We start from the raw sequence: 15000 nt of genomic DNA, 5'->3' as shown, positions 1-15000 counted from the left end.
AGCGCCCCTTACACCAGAGGGGCCGCCGCTTTTGAAGAACCAGTGGTGCACATCTCCCTCCTGCAGGGGACCGTATTACCGGCCGAAGCACACGCATAGGCACACATCACACAGGCCATACAGCGCGCGCTCCTGGATGAGGGATCTCCTTTTGAAAATGGAAAACAATGCATCCTCAACATAGCAACGACGACGACGACGACGACGGCGGCGGCGGCTGCTTGATGGTGCGTAAAACAGAGTGAAGGAGGAATTGCAATTGGTTGGGAAGCCCAAAATGGCTGCCAGCCAGTCCAGTCAGTCAGCCTCTGAATTGTGTCTCTGCTGTCGGTGACATTATGATGGCGGATCAAGGACACATACGCACGCCGTCAAGTGGAGGTCCTTATTCGCGTAGACGGCGAGGGTTGGCCATGCGCTGCGCTTGGTTTTCAATAATTATCATGGCGGTTCATTAAACATTAATGATAGGCACAAGAAGACAGCTCGGTGTAAGAGCGGCGAACACGAGATTCGAGAATTAAATTATCATTTTGCAGAATGAAGCAGACAAGATGGAGTTAGGGTCCACTTAATTCCTTTTTAATGTAATCCTTTGGCTTTTTTTGTTCTCGAACGCAGAAGGAGTATAAATTTATGACTGCAATCTGAATTGTATTCCTACTATTGCTTATTAAAAAGTAACACTACAGAGACTTTATACAATTCTTAATTTGACAATTCGCTATGATAAGAAGACGTAGATCACAAATATAATCATTTGCTGCATAAATTGCCCTTATATCATCTTACAAAACCTTAAATGGAATTCACTTTGCTCATCATTACTGCCGCAACAACGATGGGAATGCACCTCCAATGTCCTGCTGGAGAAAGGTTACAGACTGCAATTGTCACTTCCAATTTGCTGGACGAAGAAGCTCGCCTAGTATGTGAACGTTAATGATCCGCTCTGCTTAAAGCTAAAGCCCGACTCACCCGGTTTTAATGCCGGTCGAAGACGAAGGTTATGCTCGCTGGCATGCGCAAACACATAACATCGCGGTTCCAATAAAACTCTCTAGAAGCAGCATCCCGTGAGAAACCGGCACCCAACCGACATATAAACCAGTTTAACCACAACACCGGCCGGCCATCCAGTTCTGATGTCGACACCATTCCCGCGCGCTTGACTTGACAAAAGGCTCCGAAGTAGAGGCCGTTTGCCTGACCTGCGATTATTACTTTTGAAAATATGCAAAAGCATTACAGCCCGGTGGTCGAAGCGGTGCTGCTCGACAAGATAAATTTAACAACTCGGGCCGCTCCGATCCTTGGTGCAATAAAAACATAAAAAAAACACACTCCGGTCCAACACTGGCCGGCAAGGGAATTGAATCATATTGCCTGAAACCCTTTTCTTCCGGTTACCTCTATGCGACCGCGGTTCGCCTGTTGGCCATATCTCAGCATCCATCCCAACGCGATCAATAAGACCGAAGCCAAACGCATCGTGTGGCGGCGGCACTTTTTTCATGATTCCGTTCTGTGTGTCCCTCTCGCCTCTCTTTCGCTTCGCTCTTTTCGTAATTGGTAACATGCGAACATGGTCCAGAGGGGTCCACCAAGAAATCTGGAGGAACTGGACACCACCACCACCGAGCGCCCTAGTCGCTTCGAGGCTACTAATCCGTCCATCAATATCTTCTCAGCCCTCTCTTTGCCGTCCTATACGCTCTGCGCGATGCGATGCGCTCACATGGGGAGCTCACATCATAAAGTAAGCCGACGGTTAAGGATCGCGATCGCAATCGTGTGGTTTTACGACATGCTGAAGGATTAATAAAAGGTTTAGCGCCAACGTCGGTCTGTACCTTTACAACAACACTCTTCACACAGCCTTCTTGATGATGTCCCTGTAGTGGTCTAATTCTACAAAAAGATTTCTGTGTCAGAGCAAGCAACGAAACGGCAAACGAGCACCGTAATGGCGTCACGATCATAAGCCACATCGGCAAGCCCCTCCTCAGCAAGCAATCAGGCTCAAGGGTTGGTGGTAGCGCAAGTGATCAAATTATCATTTAGTTGACTTTAATTTTCTTCTCAGCTGGAAAGGACATCTCCTGAAAACAACACAAGCACGGGCGATCGAATGCCGGGGGGGTCGTGAGGCGCGCAACAAGCAGAGCGTGCGTAATTAGCCATCGAGCGAATTATGGCCTAAAGGGGCCTAAGGGCCTTGTCGCCTGCAATAACATGCTGGCTGGCAGGCTGGCTGGCTGGCTTGTTGGTCGGTGCTGCAAGCCTTTCCAGCGCCCTCCACCGAGCGGGGATTATGTTTCGAGCGAAACTGAAGCGTCCCCTCTGCGCCACGACACGTGTACCATCCATCATCATCAGACATCACTCATTTTCATTTCATTTTCAGCAATCAATTCGGGCCTCCGATTATTTGGCTGCAGGCTAAACAAATCCTGCTGCCGTAAATTGACGGGTGTAACGCGAGGACGCCGGCGAGGACGACGAGGACGAAAGCCGAAAAACAAGATGGCGCCGTCGTCCGGAACTAGAGCGCGCGCGATTCCTGCCTTTTTCAATCAAAGTCTGCTAAACGAATCTTCTCAGCACTGCCGCGTCCAGCGCCAGTTCCCTTTGACCCTGAAACGATGCGTCTCGGAAGGGATTGGATGCACAGCGGTCCGTTTCCTTATGCGTCTGCCAGTTTCCACAACGAAATCCGAGAGAATCATAACCGTTAAGGGGAAACGAAGGAAAGGATCATAATTTTTATGAAAAAAGGGAAAGCCGATGCGCGCCCGAGGGGCACACAGCGCAACAAAGGGCCGAGGGATCATAATTCTCGGTGTTTTTCATATCGAAACCACCGTTAGGTTCACGCAGAAGAGCGGGGAACACACAGCCACCATCCAGAATAAACACAGTGAACAGTGCAGCAGCAGCATCGAAACGGTACCGGGATTAATGCTTCGGCCCTTCTCCAGCACATGATGGCTGCTGCTGGATGGTCCACTTTACCTGACCTGTGTCTTCACACTCCTCACTAGATCGCTCCACGATTCCACGTACGTACGGACTCTCTCTCTTGAGCAACGAACACAATGTCATAAATCGGAACACACGCAGCGAGTGCGAGGGATCGATTTGTGGTGTGCTCCGGTAGCAGCAGCAGCATGGAACGGCTGCAGCGCTTCCCATTCGCAAGATGCAACCGAGCGTATCAGTCGATGGGTTTATGAGTCACAACAACAATCTTCGGTGCTTTGGCCTTCCACAAAGGGGGAAACACGGGAAGAAGAGCCGTGTGGGGAGTAGTGCTGGCCATGGTTATTAGCCAGTCGGTTTCGGTTTAATTACTGCCAAGCGGGCATATTATTCTTGTGATGTCGAGATGCGTAGCCATTTGGCGAATGATCATCATATGATCATGGGGAAGATGACGTTGAGCATGGAAAGGCTGCAGATAATTGCACTGAAAAGAATCGAAATCAATTAATTACGGGGCCGGGAAACCACCGAAAGGTGGTTGCCGGAGGGGCAGTTATTCAATGAACTCACTTTTAGCAGATGTTATGCGACAAGTTTTTCAAGATGATACGTATTATTAACTCCAACCAATACAATATGTGTTCAATACGCATCAGGTCCCAGTTCAGAAATTGCATAAATTGTCATTCATCACTTCAACAAGCCATAAAGGTAAACAATGTTCTCTCGGCAGACATTCACCTCTAGAGTATGTGTTGGAACATTTGTGCAAAGATTAGCTCTTTGTTCCAAACTGGAATATGTTGAGGATCTTCTTCCACGTGCCCGTTTAATGCCAATAGTAATTTAGTTTTATTATTAAGCCGCACTGCAACGGTACATTGACACTCGGATTAATCATCCACACATCACCAGGACCGGCTATGTTAAACATGCGGAACCGACTGTAGCATAACCAATAGACATCAAAAGGCAATATTGACGACAGTCCAGCTGCGGTTTGTTGATAGCAGATAACCACGGGTAGCGTCTCTCGATTGCACTTTTTCGATCGATCGGCAATCGGTTCTACAAAGGATGGTTGTTTGCTAAAAATACATACCCGCCCGCTGGGTCGCTGGAACTCATCATTATGATAAGCAGGGCGCGCGGTGTGTAACAAGCCCAGAGCAAGACCATCAATCAAGACGACGACGATGGCGGCGGCTGTGGCAGTTGATGCAATCGCAAGCGGCATCGCGTTCGCATAAATCACGGCATCCGAATGATCCGTGGAATCGATTGATTCCTCCGCCAGCAGTCGTGTAACGCAGTCATGTAGGTCAGTGGAATTAATCGCATCGTGCGAGACCAAAGGAACGCGACACCGCTGCCGAAAAAAGCAAATCAGAACGGAACGGAACGGAACGGGAAATTGGAAGTGGACAGCAGCTCGCTATGACACACACTTACACACCGTGACACGTGACTCATCAAAGGGCAAACATAGCAATCCGCCGGTACCGTCGGTTCATTTGTCATTTCTCCGTTTGACATCTCTTTGGTGCGCCCGGCTACTATGTCGGCGCGCGCGCGCAAGTGTCTCAAAGGGTAGTCGTCGTCAACCGGGCTACTACGACTATTTCACGCTACATCACAAAGCACTGCAGTGCGTTTGTGCTGGACGACGAACACGGCTGGCCGTGTGCCGTGTTTTGATGTCTTCTGTATTCCCTCTAGGGACCCACGATCTTACCGCGAGTCGCCAGTAGCCGCGAGGAATTCGTGGCCGTGAGAAGAAAAATGCTTTTATGTGACACCGAAGACCTCCCCCCCTGCCGCGGGCAGGCGTGCGGTGGCGACGGACTTTCGGAGACGATCTGTCACCGACGAATGCGGGGGGGGCGACGGGTCTAGGCGACCGACTTGGCGTTCCCATCCGCGATCTACGCCCACCCCCCGGTCACAGACCCCATCTCTCACCAATTTGCACGAAAATGATGCACAAAGCCTAAGCGGTCGTCGCGGTGGAGTCGGAACCCACGAAGTGTGTACATAAATGTGTCTTTTTTTTTTTTTTGCTTGCCAGCCTCCTCCACCGCGCCCCCCCCGCCCCCCCCCCCCCCCGGGTTCTTCACCACACACAATACCTTCGATGCCGTTGTCCGGTCGAGCCCTCACACTGGTGGCTAGCCGGCTTGGTGGGGTCACAGGAGGGAGCGGGCTCTCTCTCTCGGCTTTGATCTTTTGTCGGCACAACAAAAAACCGCGCCATTTAAGAGATCGGGAGAAAAAGAAAAAAGTGAAGAAGAGCCGCCCGGGTGCGCGCGAGAGTATTGAGAAAAACCTTTTGATGTCGCGACGGCAAGACGCACGCTTTTTCAAACTCTTCTTCTCCTCCTCCGCGCGTCGCACTCCCCGGCAGCTGCGGTCGTGCTGCACCACCGCGTTGACTTCCACTCACGTGGTGTCGCGCGTTGAATCGCTCGTTCGCTCGCTCGCTTGCTGTGATCATCGAAGAGACACTCAGGCGCGCAGGAGGAGGAAGCGGTGAAGCTGCGTTGGCCGCTAGTGAGCGCGCGCTGATTGCTTAAAGATGCATTCGATTTTTCATACCGATCATCTGCGAAGCGGACCTCGATCGCAGGAAGGCCAATGATCAGAGCATTAGCCGGTGCCGGTGCCGTGCCGTGTTGGTGGGCTTAAGTGTGCGGCACGGGTGGCCAAAGGGGTGCGTAATAAACGCCTCACCGGAGAAGATCGCTGATGATGATGTGTGGTGTGGTACCACCATCGCGACCTAGCCGTGGAGCCGTGGAGAATCCTTTTAGGGAGGGGCGGGAGTCGTAAAAACATATGTTCAAAGCGGCTCCGTTTGGTGAGTGGTCCATTAAGCAGGTGACGGCAAACGGCATCTTCACGCTTTGAAGTGGAAATTTTATCGAAAAATCGTAATTTCTTTTTACACTCCGGTGCAGCCACAAACCGAGGAATGGGTGGGTGGGTGGGGGTCGAGGACACATAGTTCCGAACATCACCAGCAACGGTAAAGATGTCCTTCGAGTCGCTCAATAGCTTTGTGGGATGAACTTTGACACCGCAACGGCACCACGATCGTATCCTGTGTCGCACAATTTTTGGGATTTCGTCATTCCGTTTCTTCAATATCCTTACACGATTGGAGTCCCTTTTTTCCGTGTGGCACTTAAACGGCACGAAGACGCAAGAAAGAGAATCGAAAGTGGAGTGAGGCGAATAGAAATAGGGAGCGTGTTGCATTAGACGATTGTCGGCGCAACGGGGCAGGCCTTTGCGACCTCGGGCAGCAGCAGCAGCAGCAGCAGCAAGACAATGCTCACGGTGTGTTCAATGAGGCGCAACCGGATAACAATCCTAGGTGACAATCGTCTCACCGACCGACGATAAACAACGATTTCTTAACTTTTCACAGCTTTCCGTGCCGTGGTAATCCGATTCGATGGGACCGATAAATGCGACGAAGAATCGGCCGCTAGGGAACGATGTTTTTCACAGTGAAACGCCGTGACAGTTCCTTTTTGTCACCTTCTCTGGTCTTTTCGATTCGTAGACAGCCTTTCCCAGGTAAGAGCAACGATCGATTACGTTTACTGAACGTTGAAAGTTCTGCAGAAACCATCAGCGAATGGTCAAACCGATGACTGATCGCGCAATAAACCTGGTGAAAAACGAGCGTTACTACGATGATCCCCATTACCTTATAAACCGTTAATCCTTCACGATTTGTGGGGCCGCTAGTTCTTGCTAGACACACCACAGAGAACAGAGTTGGCGTGGCACTCGCTGGCGGAGATGCGATTTCCTTCTTCACTCGACCAAAGTAACGACCTTCGCCCTGAATAGAAACTAGTTTTTGGACACCGGAAAACCGGAAAGACCTTTGGCACCGTACAGTACACACACAGAGATGGTCAACAGTCGTCTGCGCTGTTGATGCTGCTGCTGCTGCTGCTGCCGTTGGGTGGTCCCCTGTTTGGCATCGTGGAAAACCGCGCATCCTCGGTGTTGGTGTTTAGCCTTCGCCTGGAGCGGATAAACATATTGCAACATGATCGAACCGCCCGCTCGGGCACTGTGAGAGCAAGCGAGACAGGACGATGTACGGTCGCGGCACCCCCGGAGCATGCCAGTCATGCCATCCCGCCAGGACGACGCGCCCAGTAGTAAGAATGAAACGAAGCACACACAGCATCATCATCACCATCATCATCATCATCGGCCGTGACACATGCGCAGAATGCATCTTTCAACATGCTCTCTCTTTCTCTCTCATTCTGGTGGGCAAGAATGCAATGCTTTCTCTATCCTGCGCTCCTCTGTCTCTGCCCTACTGCTGCTAGGCTTGCGTGTCCGCGTGGTATTTTCTCCCCGAAAAACCGAGAGCGCCGGATTGCGTTTGCCGATGGTCTCGCTCTCTGTATACCGGAGGAGGCGAGTGCGTCTTTCCGCGCTGGATCTAAACATCTGTATCGATGGGAGGCGAACGGAACGGTGAGAGCACAGCTGTGCGGCGGTGACGGTTGCCCTTTAACTCGATATAAGAAGTCAGCTACCAACCCCCCCCCCCCCCCCCCCGCTCCGTTACTTTCGATGGTGCTCGACCGTTTGACAATGGGGCTTGATGATTGAGGAAGTAATACAATCGATGGTTAGTGTATCTCCCACGAAATACCAATGAATTGGAAGAGCATTCGGCAATATTAATAAGCATTTTTGGAGCATTCTGTGTTTTGAAATAAACCTACAATCGGCTGGACGTGTTAGCGTGAAATACAATAAAAGGATTAACACGTGTCCATACGACACAGGGCGGATTATGCGGGGGTGCGAATTGGCAATAACGCATGCCGTAATAGTTCCCAGTCATGCCCATCGGAGGAGAACGAAAGTAATATCCCTTCACCACTGAACTAACGGTCGAAATGGATTTTTTTCCCCGCACCTTCTCGGTGGTATCGATTGATGGAACAAAGATAATTGCCAATAACTATGTTGTGGCGCACGAGAGCGAGATTGCCACTGGATTATCCTTCAAGAATGGGAAGAAGTCCTTGAGGGGGTGCTGGCTGGACGCGACTGTCTTCGGTCGAGGCACTGAAGAGATGGCCACCTCATCAAACCCCATCATTCGTTTTGCGATTATCCTTCCTATCCAAATCTATTGTCGGTCCCAGATTGGGCATCTGTCACAAGCAGTCACCGGGTGTCCCCCTCCTGCTCCACCGCCTCTAGTGAACCCTCGGATAGGTAAGCGGAATCCACACGCGGTCCACACCGGAAAGCAACCACTTTGCTAGCCGGAATTGTTAGTCTCTATTCTCCCTGCTGATACTGCACTCGATTAGAGAACTGGGAGCAGACGAGTGGATAAAAGGGGGGCGCAGCGGACGAGACAAGACGGTGAACCTCATGCTGCTGATTGGGACACATTCGATCCGACATTCGCACAAGCCGCACCAAGCCGCCAGCGGACGATTGCTAAGATGCTTTTCTTTTCTTCGCCTCGTCAGGGCCTACTGTTGTTCTCCTTCCACGCGCACGCATCTCGAGTGTAATCCAGCGCGAGCTGCCAGCAGCGGGGTGTGTTGTCGTTCCGTCGGATCAAAAACGGGCCGCCACTGATTGTCGACGAGAGCCGGTCGGCCTATGTGCGTTTGTGTGTGCGTTGATTCAATCATGCCGCCACGGTCCAGCGGATCGATGCACAACGATTGCATGGCTTCCAGGCGAACAAGCGAGCGAACGAAGAACGGAATCCAAACAGCACCAAACGCGGCGGCCCTCCCTGTCGGTCTGTCTTGCCGGAAGGAAATTCAATTTTCGTTCGCCTCACACACCTGTGCCGGTGGTTGGTGGCGACGACGGTTCGACTTGCACAGGAGAATGGAAACGAGTTCTCTTTATCCAAAACGCTGCCGGGACTGGTTTGAATGTTGTTGAGCTGTTGCCGCGAATTGATTGCTGGCCACATGAATTTCTTTTTTCATCCAGATTTCTTGTGCTCCGGCTTAGTGGCGGTGGAAGGGGAGTTATTTATCTAACCTTTCTTCGGACACAATATCCGGTACCACAGTAATCCCAGCAACGCGGGGTTTTTTTTCTTATCCCCCAGTAAAACGGTCAGACAAATCCTCAATCCATATGCCTTCTTCAATGGTCACCACCACCGCCATCGTTAATCCTTTGTGGAAAAGGTCAATTTCGGAGCGACCAGATTTATTTGTTTTACAAGCGAGGACCACAGGGGATTAAGAAGCGGGAGCGGTCTCATATACATCGAGCAACGGGGAAGCAATGTCCTTCAAAGTAAACATGGTCGCGTTAGTGCAACTGTTTCTTGGCTGGCTCGTTTCGGTGCCATGTCCATGCCCACGTTTTGCAGAGCGCCTACTTCCCACCGTTTCAGAATACCTCAAAAGCATGCGAAATATCAACAAAGAGTGCGCTGGATGTCAACTACTGGTTGACCTGAGGACACACATGCACGCACAGCGCACATTTTAATACTCACCTTGCGATGCGTTGTCTTGCGCGAGGACGATGGTCACAAAAGGCAATAACACGTACTTAAAACTAAGAACTAGATTGTTGTAAGTACCCCACACCAACTTCTCTTTCTCTCTTTCTCTTTCACTTTCTCTCTTGCTGGTTTGTTCGAGAGTTGTTATATTCTCTCTATTCACGTCACTGGACTGGATTGGATTCACAAATTGACTGGGTATCATCCGGGCACTGGTGATTCCGCAACAGATTCACACTAGAAGAGCGAGGCACACTAGTTTTGTAATACATTTACGCACGCACAGATAACATACACACATTTCACACATTTTACAACACACTTAAACGGGCAACAAAGGACACTCTGGTCACACTGCTTTATCACGGACGCGAATCACATTGCACATTGGTCCCCTGGTGGATACCTGGTTCATGTTTCACCAAGGTGTTTGCGGTACGCTACTGCTACTGTTGCTGACGCTGGATGACGATGATAGCACTAGGCACTGTAATCGTGTAGATGTTTCGGAAGCCCTTTCTTCCCCTGCTGGTACAATGCCACCCATCATCCGGGGCTATTATGAAAATAAAGAAACGTTTCTCCGCGGCTCTGCTACCCGTGTGCCGGCATCCTAGCACTCGGTGTTACTCGTCGTCGTCGTCGTCGTTGGTCGCGCTCTGTGCTATCCGATGAAACCATACAAGAACAACAACAACGGGCGAAACGTTCTTTCCAGCATCGTCAAAGGTTTACTGTGCTGAAGGAGGCGTTTAGTAACCGATGCCACCGACACATGAGATCGCTGCAAAGAAAAACGAAAAAAGAGATATTACTAAATCATCAATACTGTTGCTAAGGTTACTCCATCGTTCGATTATTACGATAATAATATTAAGGCACACAGGCACGCAGCATCCGTTCGTCCGTCCAAGTCCAAGCAACCACAGCAGCAGAACACGGATCACGGTGGGCATAAGATTCGTGGCGGAAAGGGATATCGGAAAACTCGATTGATACAAAAGGTTGCTACCCCGGGGAGGGGGGGGGGGGAGAAGGCGATGCTGCAACGGAGAAAGCAGATCTTGTGGAGCACAACACACATCTCGCCGCATCGGTTGGCTGGCTGGCTGGCTGGCTGGCTGCCCGGGTATATTTTTAGGTTTAAGATAATCAATTACTGCCTGCCGCTGCCGGTTGCGTACCAACCAGGTTCGTGCGGATGGGGCGTTGAAACGATGGGGGGCGGTGGTTCGTTTGTACACTGGTACGGCTTTTTTTGGGAAATTTCCGGGAACATGGAACGTACCGCCTGGTCTGGCTGGCTGGCTGGCCCCCTCGTGTGTCGCAAGAAGGAAAAACCGTTCGCCCGTTCGCTCGGTTGCGTTCGCTTTTCTCGGCGCCAGTGGCACCGCGGGTGCACCGTACACAAGCGAGCAAACCCGATGCCAATTAATCAAGACGCGCGTCCAGCTGACCCTCTCGGGCAGCCAGGGAAATTATGATTGGATGACGTTCCTGTGACAACCGCAAGGCTCACTTAACGGCGCGTTGTTTACTACTCGCGGTGACAGTTGCGCCCCTAGAGCACACACGGCAGTGGCGGTGGCCGAAAAGGGGTGAAACAGCAAGCAAGCAGCAGGCCAGGGGACCCGGGGACTCGGTGCGACGCGGTTGAGATAAGCGATGCCGATGCCCACTTGGATTTCGTTTCGTTTCTTTACCACTTTTCGGGCCGGACCCCCCGTCCGGTCCCTCCCGCGCCATCACAGGCGGCGCGTTTTCATCTTGCTTCCCTCATTACCTTCTTTTCGCTCACGGTTCGCGGAGGGAGAGATGCGGAGATGATGTCGATAGCGGCAGCGGCGGCGGTGCTGGTTCTTCTCGGTTTTTTTTTGCGTTGATTTGTTGGTGATCTCCTCTCGAAGAATCAGTGACGCGTGGTTGATCGTTTTCAATGTGGCGTGCGATAAATTTCTCGAACTTGTTGCACAAATGCACGCACGCACGCACGCACGGTAGTAGCTGCCCGGAGACACTAACTTTTTTGTTGCAAAAACGAACCAAATTTAATAATTCTTCTACTTCTTGTAGCTCCCGGAGGCAATTAGGTTTAAATCTCGCGACAATCCGGCACCAACAACGCGGTGGCGACGGCGGCAACAGGCTTAAGCGCGGTCGCCTTCGTCGTCGTCGGTCGCGAGGTCGGTTGCTTGGCTTGCGGGCTGGATTATGTGGAACCAACTCACCTCCACGCACCCCTCGGATCGTGGAAGATATAGGAGGCGACGGTGAGAAGGAGGAGGAGGAGGGCTAGATGCTGCGAGCTCGATGATGGTTGAAGTTAAGAAAGAGAAAAAGCCGTTCCGAAATTATGTTGCCGATGCGAACGACGGGAGACGGCGGAAGATGATGCGACGGCCGGGGCCGGTGCGAGCGGGGGAGGGGGTCAAAAATTCCTTCGGACACACGAGTTGCCTCACTCACTCACGCACACACACCGAACGCTCGTGCCGTCTCGCTCTCGCTTCTTACCTTTGCCCGACCGCACGCACACCATCGGAACACCTTCGAAGCATAGCTTCCTCTCGCTCTCGCTTTAGCACGAGCGTACTTTGCTCTCTTTTCTTCCTTCCGCCGACGTTGCACGCACTCGTGTGTTCATGCTCTTCCTCCCGCACAAACACAGCGCTCGTGGTTTTCGCGTTTTCTTCTCTTTTGTGGGTCTTCTTCGATCGGCCACACTTTTTTCCTTTCCCTCGATCGAGGCACTTTTTCCGAGGGTTGATCGAATCACGGATCCCCTGTTTCACGACATGCCGCGACTCACCAAAAACAAACCCACCTTCAACCGCAACCGCCGACACACCGAGAGCAGCACGAGGACAGCATGCACGCACGGCACGCACGACAGCAGAGCAAAATCGAACACGGCACAACCGTGCACTTAACGCCAGTCCACACGCTACGATTCGTCTGTGCGATGCGGGAAGCGCTGAAGGAAATGCCACTGAAATCGTAACGTGTGGACAACTGCACTTGGTTTTACAAAAACAAATTCGTATGTAGTGGTGCCGTCGTGAAAGGAAGAGAAAGAGAGAGCGCGAGCACGATGCGGAGGAAAGAATGAGACCACTGCTGTGTCTGAACGATTGTCAGAACCGCGAAAACACGTGCCGTGTTGCCAAACTAACGTCCAAAGTTCGAATTTAAACATTCGAATTCCAGTGTAACGGATCGGCCTTGTCGGCCTTGTATCCGACAAATAATGCGATCATAAAATTATCCTTATCTAAATAAAAATAAGCACATTTTTCTGCAGCAGCAAGCTGTTATCTGCTTTACGCGTTAAAATGCCCTTGTTCGTTCGGTACCGATCCAAAAGCAACAGCGAGGCGTCCTTGCACCGCTCACCGTGTCCTCACACATCCAAAATGGAAATCGCATTTAAACGATCGCCTCATTAGAATAGTAGCGGAGGACCCGCGTTTTCCCATATCCAACGGTATATCACGGCGATGGCTAATCAACTTCCTTCTGTATCAACAAAGGCATCCCCTGCTCGCCAGGACTACTTCGCCCGCACCCTTCAAAACAATCTCCTCGCGTAGCATGTGCGCGCCAACCCCATGCGGTGCGTTCTCGCCGCGGTCCGGGGCGAGTGCCATGCCCTTTTACATCGCAGCGAGCGCAGATGCAACACTTCACCGTGAACCAGGCGCTAGACGATTGAACTCGGTACTTGGAGCGGCGCGTTTAAAAAAGGAAACATGCGTCTCCTTTATGCACCTTCTCGCGTGCACCCGACCATTTCCCGCGACTCACTAAGGACTCACGATGGCACCTGCGTTTGTGTTTCATTGCCCCCCGTTACCATACCAACCGAAGGCGACTCACGGAACCACCGCGCGTTGCATACTGTGGCGCTCGCGTTCACTTATAGTCCTTCGGCCGCCCGAAAACGGAATACGCACGCAACCTGGCCCCAAGTGAAGGGGCTCGATAAATACTGACTTCAGGTGGAGCACTCAGTTTAGTTCAATCGCGTACACGTGCCGTGGTAGGACCTCACAAGAGACAGGAAGAGAGTTGCGTTGGAGTGGACACATCACGCAGACACTGCACACCACAGGATACAGCCACAGCCACTACAAGAACATAAGACACCGCGTGATTTAACAGTGTTAAGGAGTACAAAGTTTTGAGTTTATCAATTTAGCGAAAGAAGAATAATGGCAATGGCTTCGATTCTGCCTGCTTCATCCGGAGGCGTCGGTGAGAGTGATCGTGTTGTAAGTTTACTTCTTCCATTCCATTCGGTGAAGGTGCAGCTTTCCTTCCCACGCTCCGAGCAGGACGAGTGATTGAAAGCAAAAATCAATATCAAATCAACAAGAACCGTGCGTCATGTGGGATCGCATTGAGGGAGCAGCGAGCCATCATCATCATGCGGCGCTATCGTTCTTAGGAGTTTTTTGTCGCTGCTTCGCCATTGCAAAATGTTTACATTTGCATGGGAAATGATGGAAAGTGCGGATCATTTTCCCAGCGGCCCTTGCTGCCGTGGCTCACGCGCCAATCGATTGTTTTCTCGCTCATCAATAATCGATGCGCGGCATGAATAAACGGTTTCCTCCGCTTCACGCCCCTTACCCTACCCATCAATTGCTTTCTTGATGGGAAATCTTTAGCATTCTTGCACACTCTCTCCTGCATTGCTAAGGAGGTGATTTGGACACTGATTTGAAGCTGTATAATCGTCCTCAACCGCACCGTACACGTGGCTCGGTGGTTTCCCAATCGTAGCGCAATCACACTAATGGGAAACCGTCCTGACCGGGGGCCAACCGTGACTAATAAATACCCAGACCGGTGCAGACAGTGATTTGTCAGGATTTATCACAAACTAACCGAACCGTTTCACGCACGATTACTGTCGAGATCGCGACGTTTCGATGACTGCCGCGATGACTGACTCACCTGTGTGGTGGTGGAACGGGTTGTGCAGGGCCATTCCCTAGATTGGTGGTGGCAGTTGTTGCAAGGATTAAATAAATACAAACAAGCCTTTCTGCTGTCTCACTCTTGGCCTCTCTTCTCTCGACCATAGCGGCCCAAAACATTGACACCCTTTTCGCGAGCATAAACCTCAAAATCTCGATTAATTCACACCGTACGGTGGTGGCACGACGGGGTGTGCCGGTGAGGACGAACGCCAATGTGCACCATGTGCAACCATGTGACAGCCTCTGCTCCTGCTCCTGCTCCTGCTGCTGCTGCTCCGTGTCCCTTCCCGAGGGACGACGATCAAAAGTTCCGTTCAGCACTCCCTTCAGCACTTTTGATTGTTTGGCGACTGCGGCTGGCTCGCTACGCACGAATGTGTTTGCATTTTGTTTTGGTCCATCGCACGTTGCGAGTCGCCACTGAGCCGTCACTGAGGCGTGCATAGCGAGAGGGTCGCCGTCGTCTTCGTCGAAGGATAGGAACTGGGGCGT

General features: G+C 51.5%; 2 protein-coding genes across 7 annotated transcripts in view; one reads left to right on the top strand and one right to left on the bottom strand.

Annotated features, from left to right (window-relative positions):
• LOC126571364 (axin) overlaps positions 1-12450 on the bottom strand; it is a 19416-nt gene extending 6966 nt beyond the window's left edge. For 2 of the 6 annotated variants that reach the window (XM_050229824.1, XM_050229829.1), the window contains exons 1-2: positions 12038-12450; positions 9515-10307 (exon numbers count right to left, since the gene is read on the bottom strand). The gene's annotated coding sequence lies outside the window, so the exon portion shown is untranslated. Of the gene's footprint in view, positions 1-4087; positions 4156-9514; positions 10308-10386; positions 10488-11306; positions 11545-11751; positions 11841-12037 lie in introns of those variants that run through there. The other 4 variants (XM_050229825.1, XM_050229827.1, XM_050229826.1 and 1 more) reach the window with 4 other exon arrangements.
• Positions 12451-13658: 1208 nt separating this feature from the next.
• LOC126571413 (ninjurin-2) overlaps positions 13659-15000 on the top strand; it is a 4999-nt gene continuing 3657 nt past the window's right edge. Inside the window, exon 1 of the mRNA XM_050229903.1 lies at positions 13659-13794. Within this exon, the coding sequence (XP_050085860.1) occupies positions 13735-13794 (60 nt within the window). The 5' untranslated portion in view covers positions 13659-13734. The remainder of the gene's footprint in view (positions 13795-15000) is intronic.

The sequence above is a fragment of the Anopheles aquasalis genome, chromosome 2 (assembly GCF_943734665.1).
Source record: "Anopheles aquasalis chromosome 2, idAnoAquaMG_Q_19, whole genome shotgun sequence".
NCBI classification, from domain to species: Eukaryota; Metazoa; Arthropoda; class Insecta; order Diptera; family Culicidae; genus Anopheles; species Anopheles aquasalis.
The sequence above is the reverse complement of the archived record's forward strand: the minus strand, read 5'-3'. Positions and strand labels throughout refer to the sequence as shown.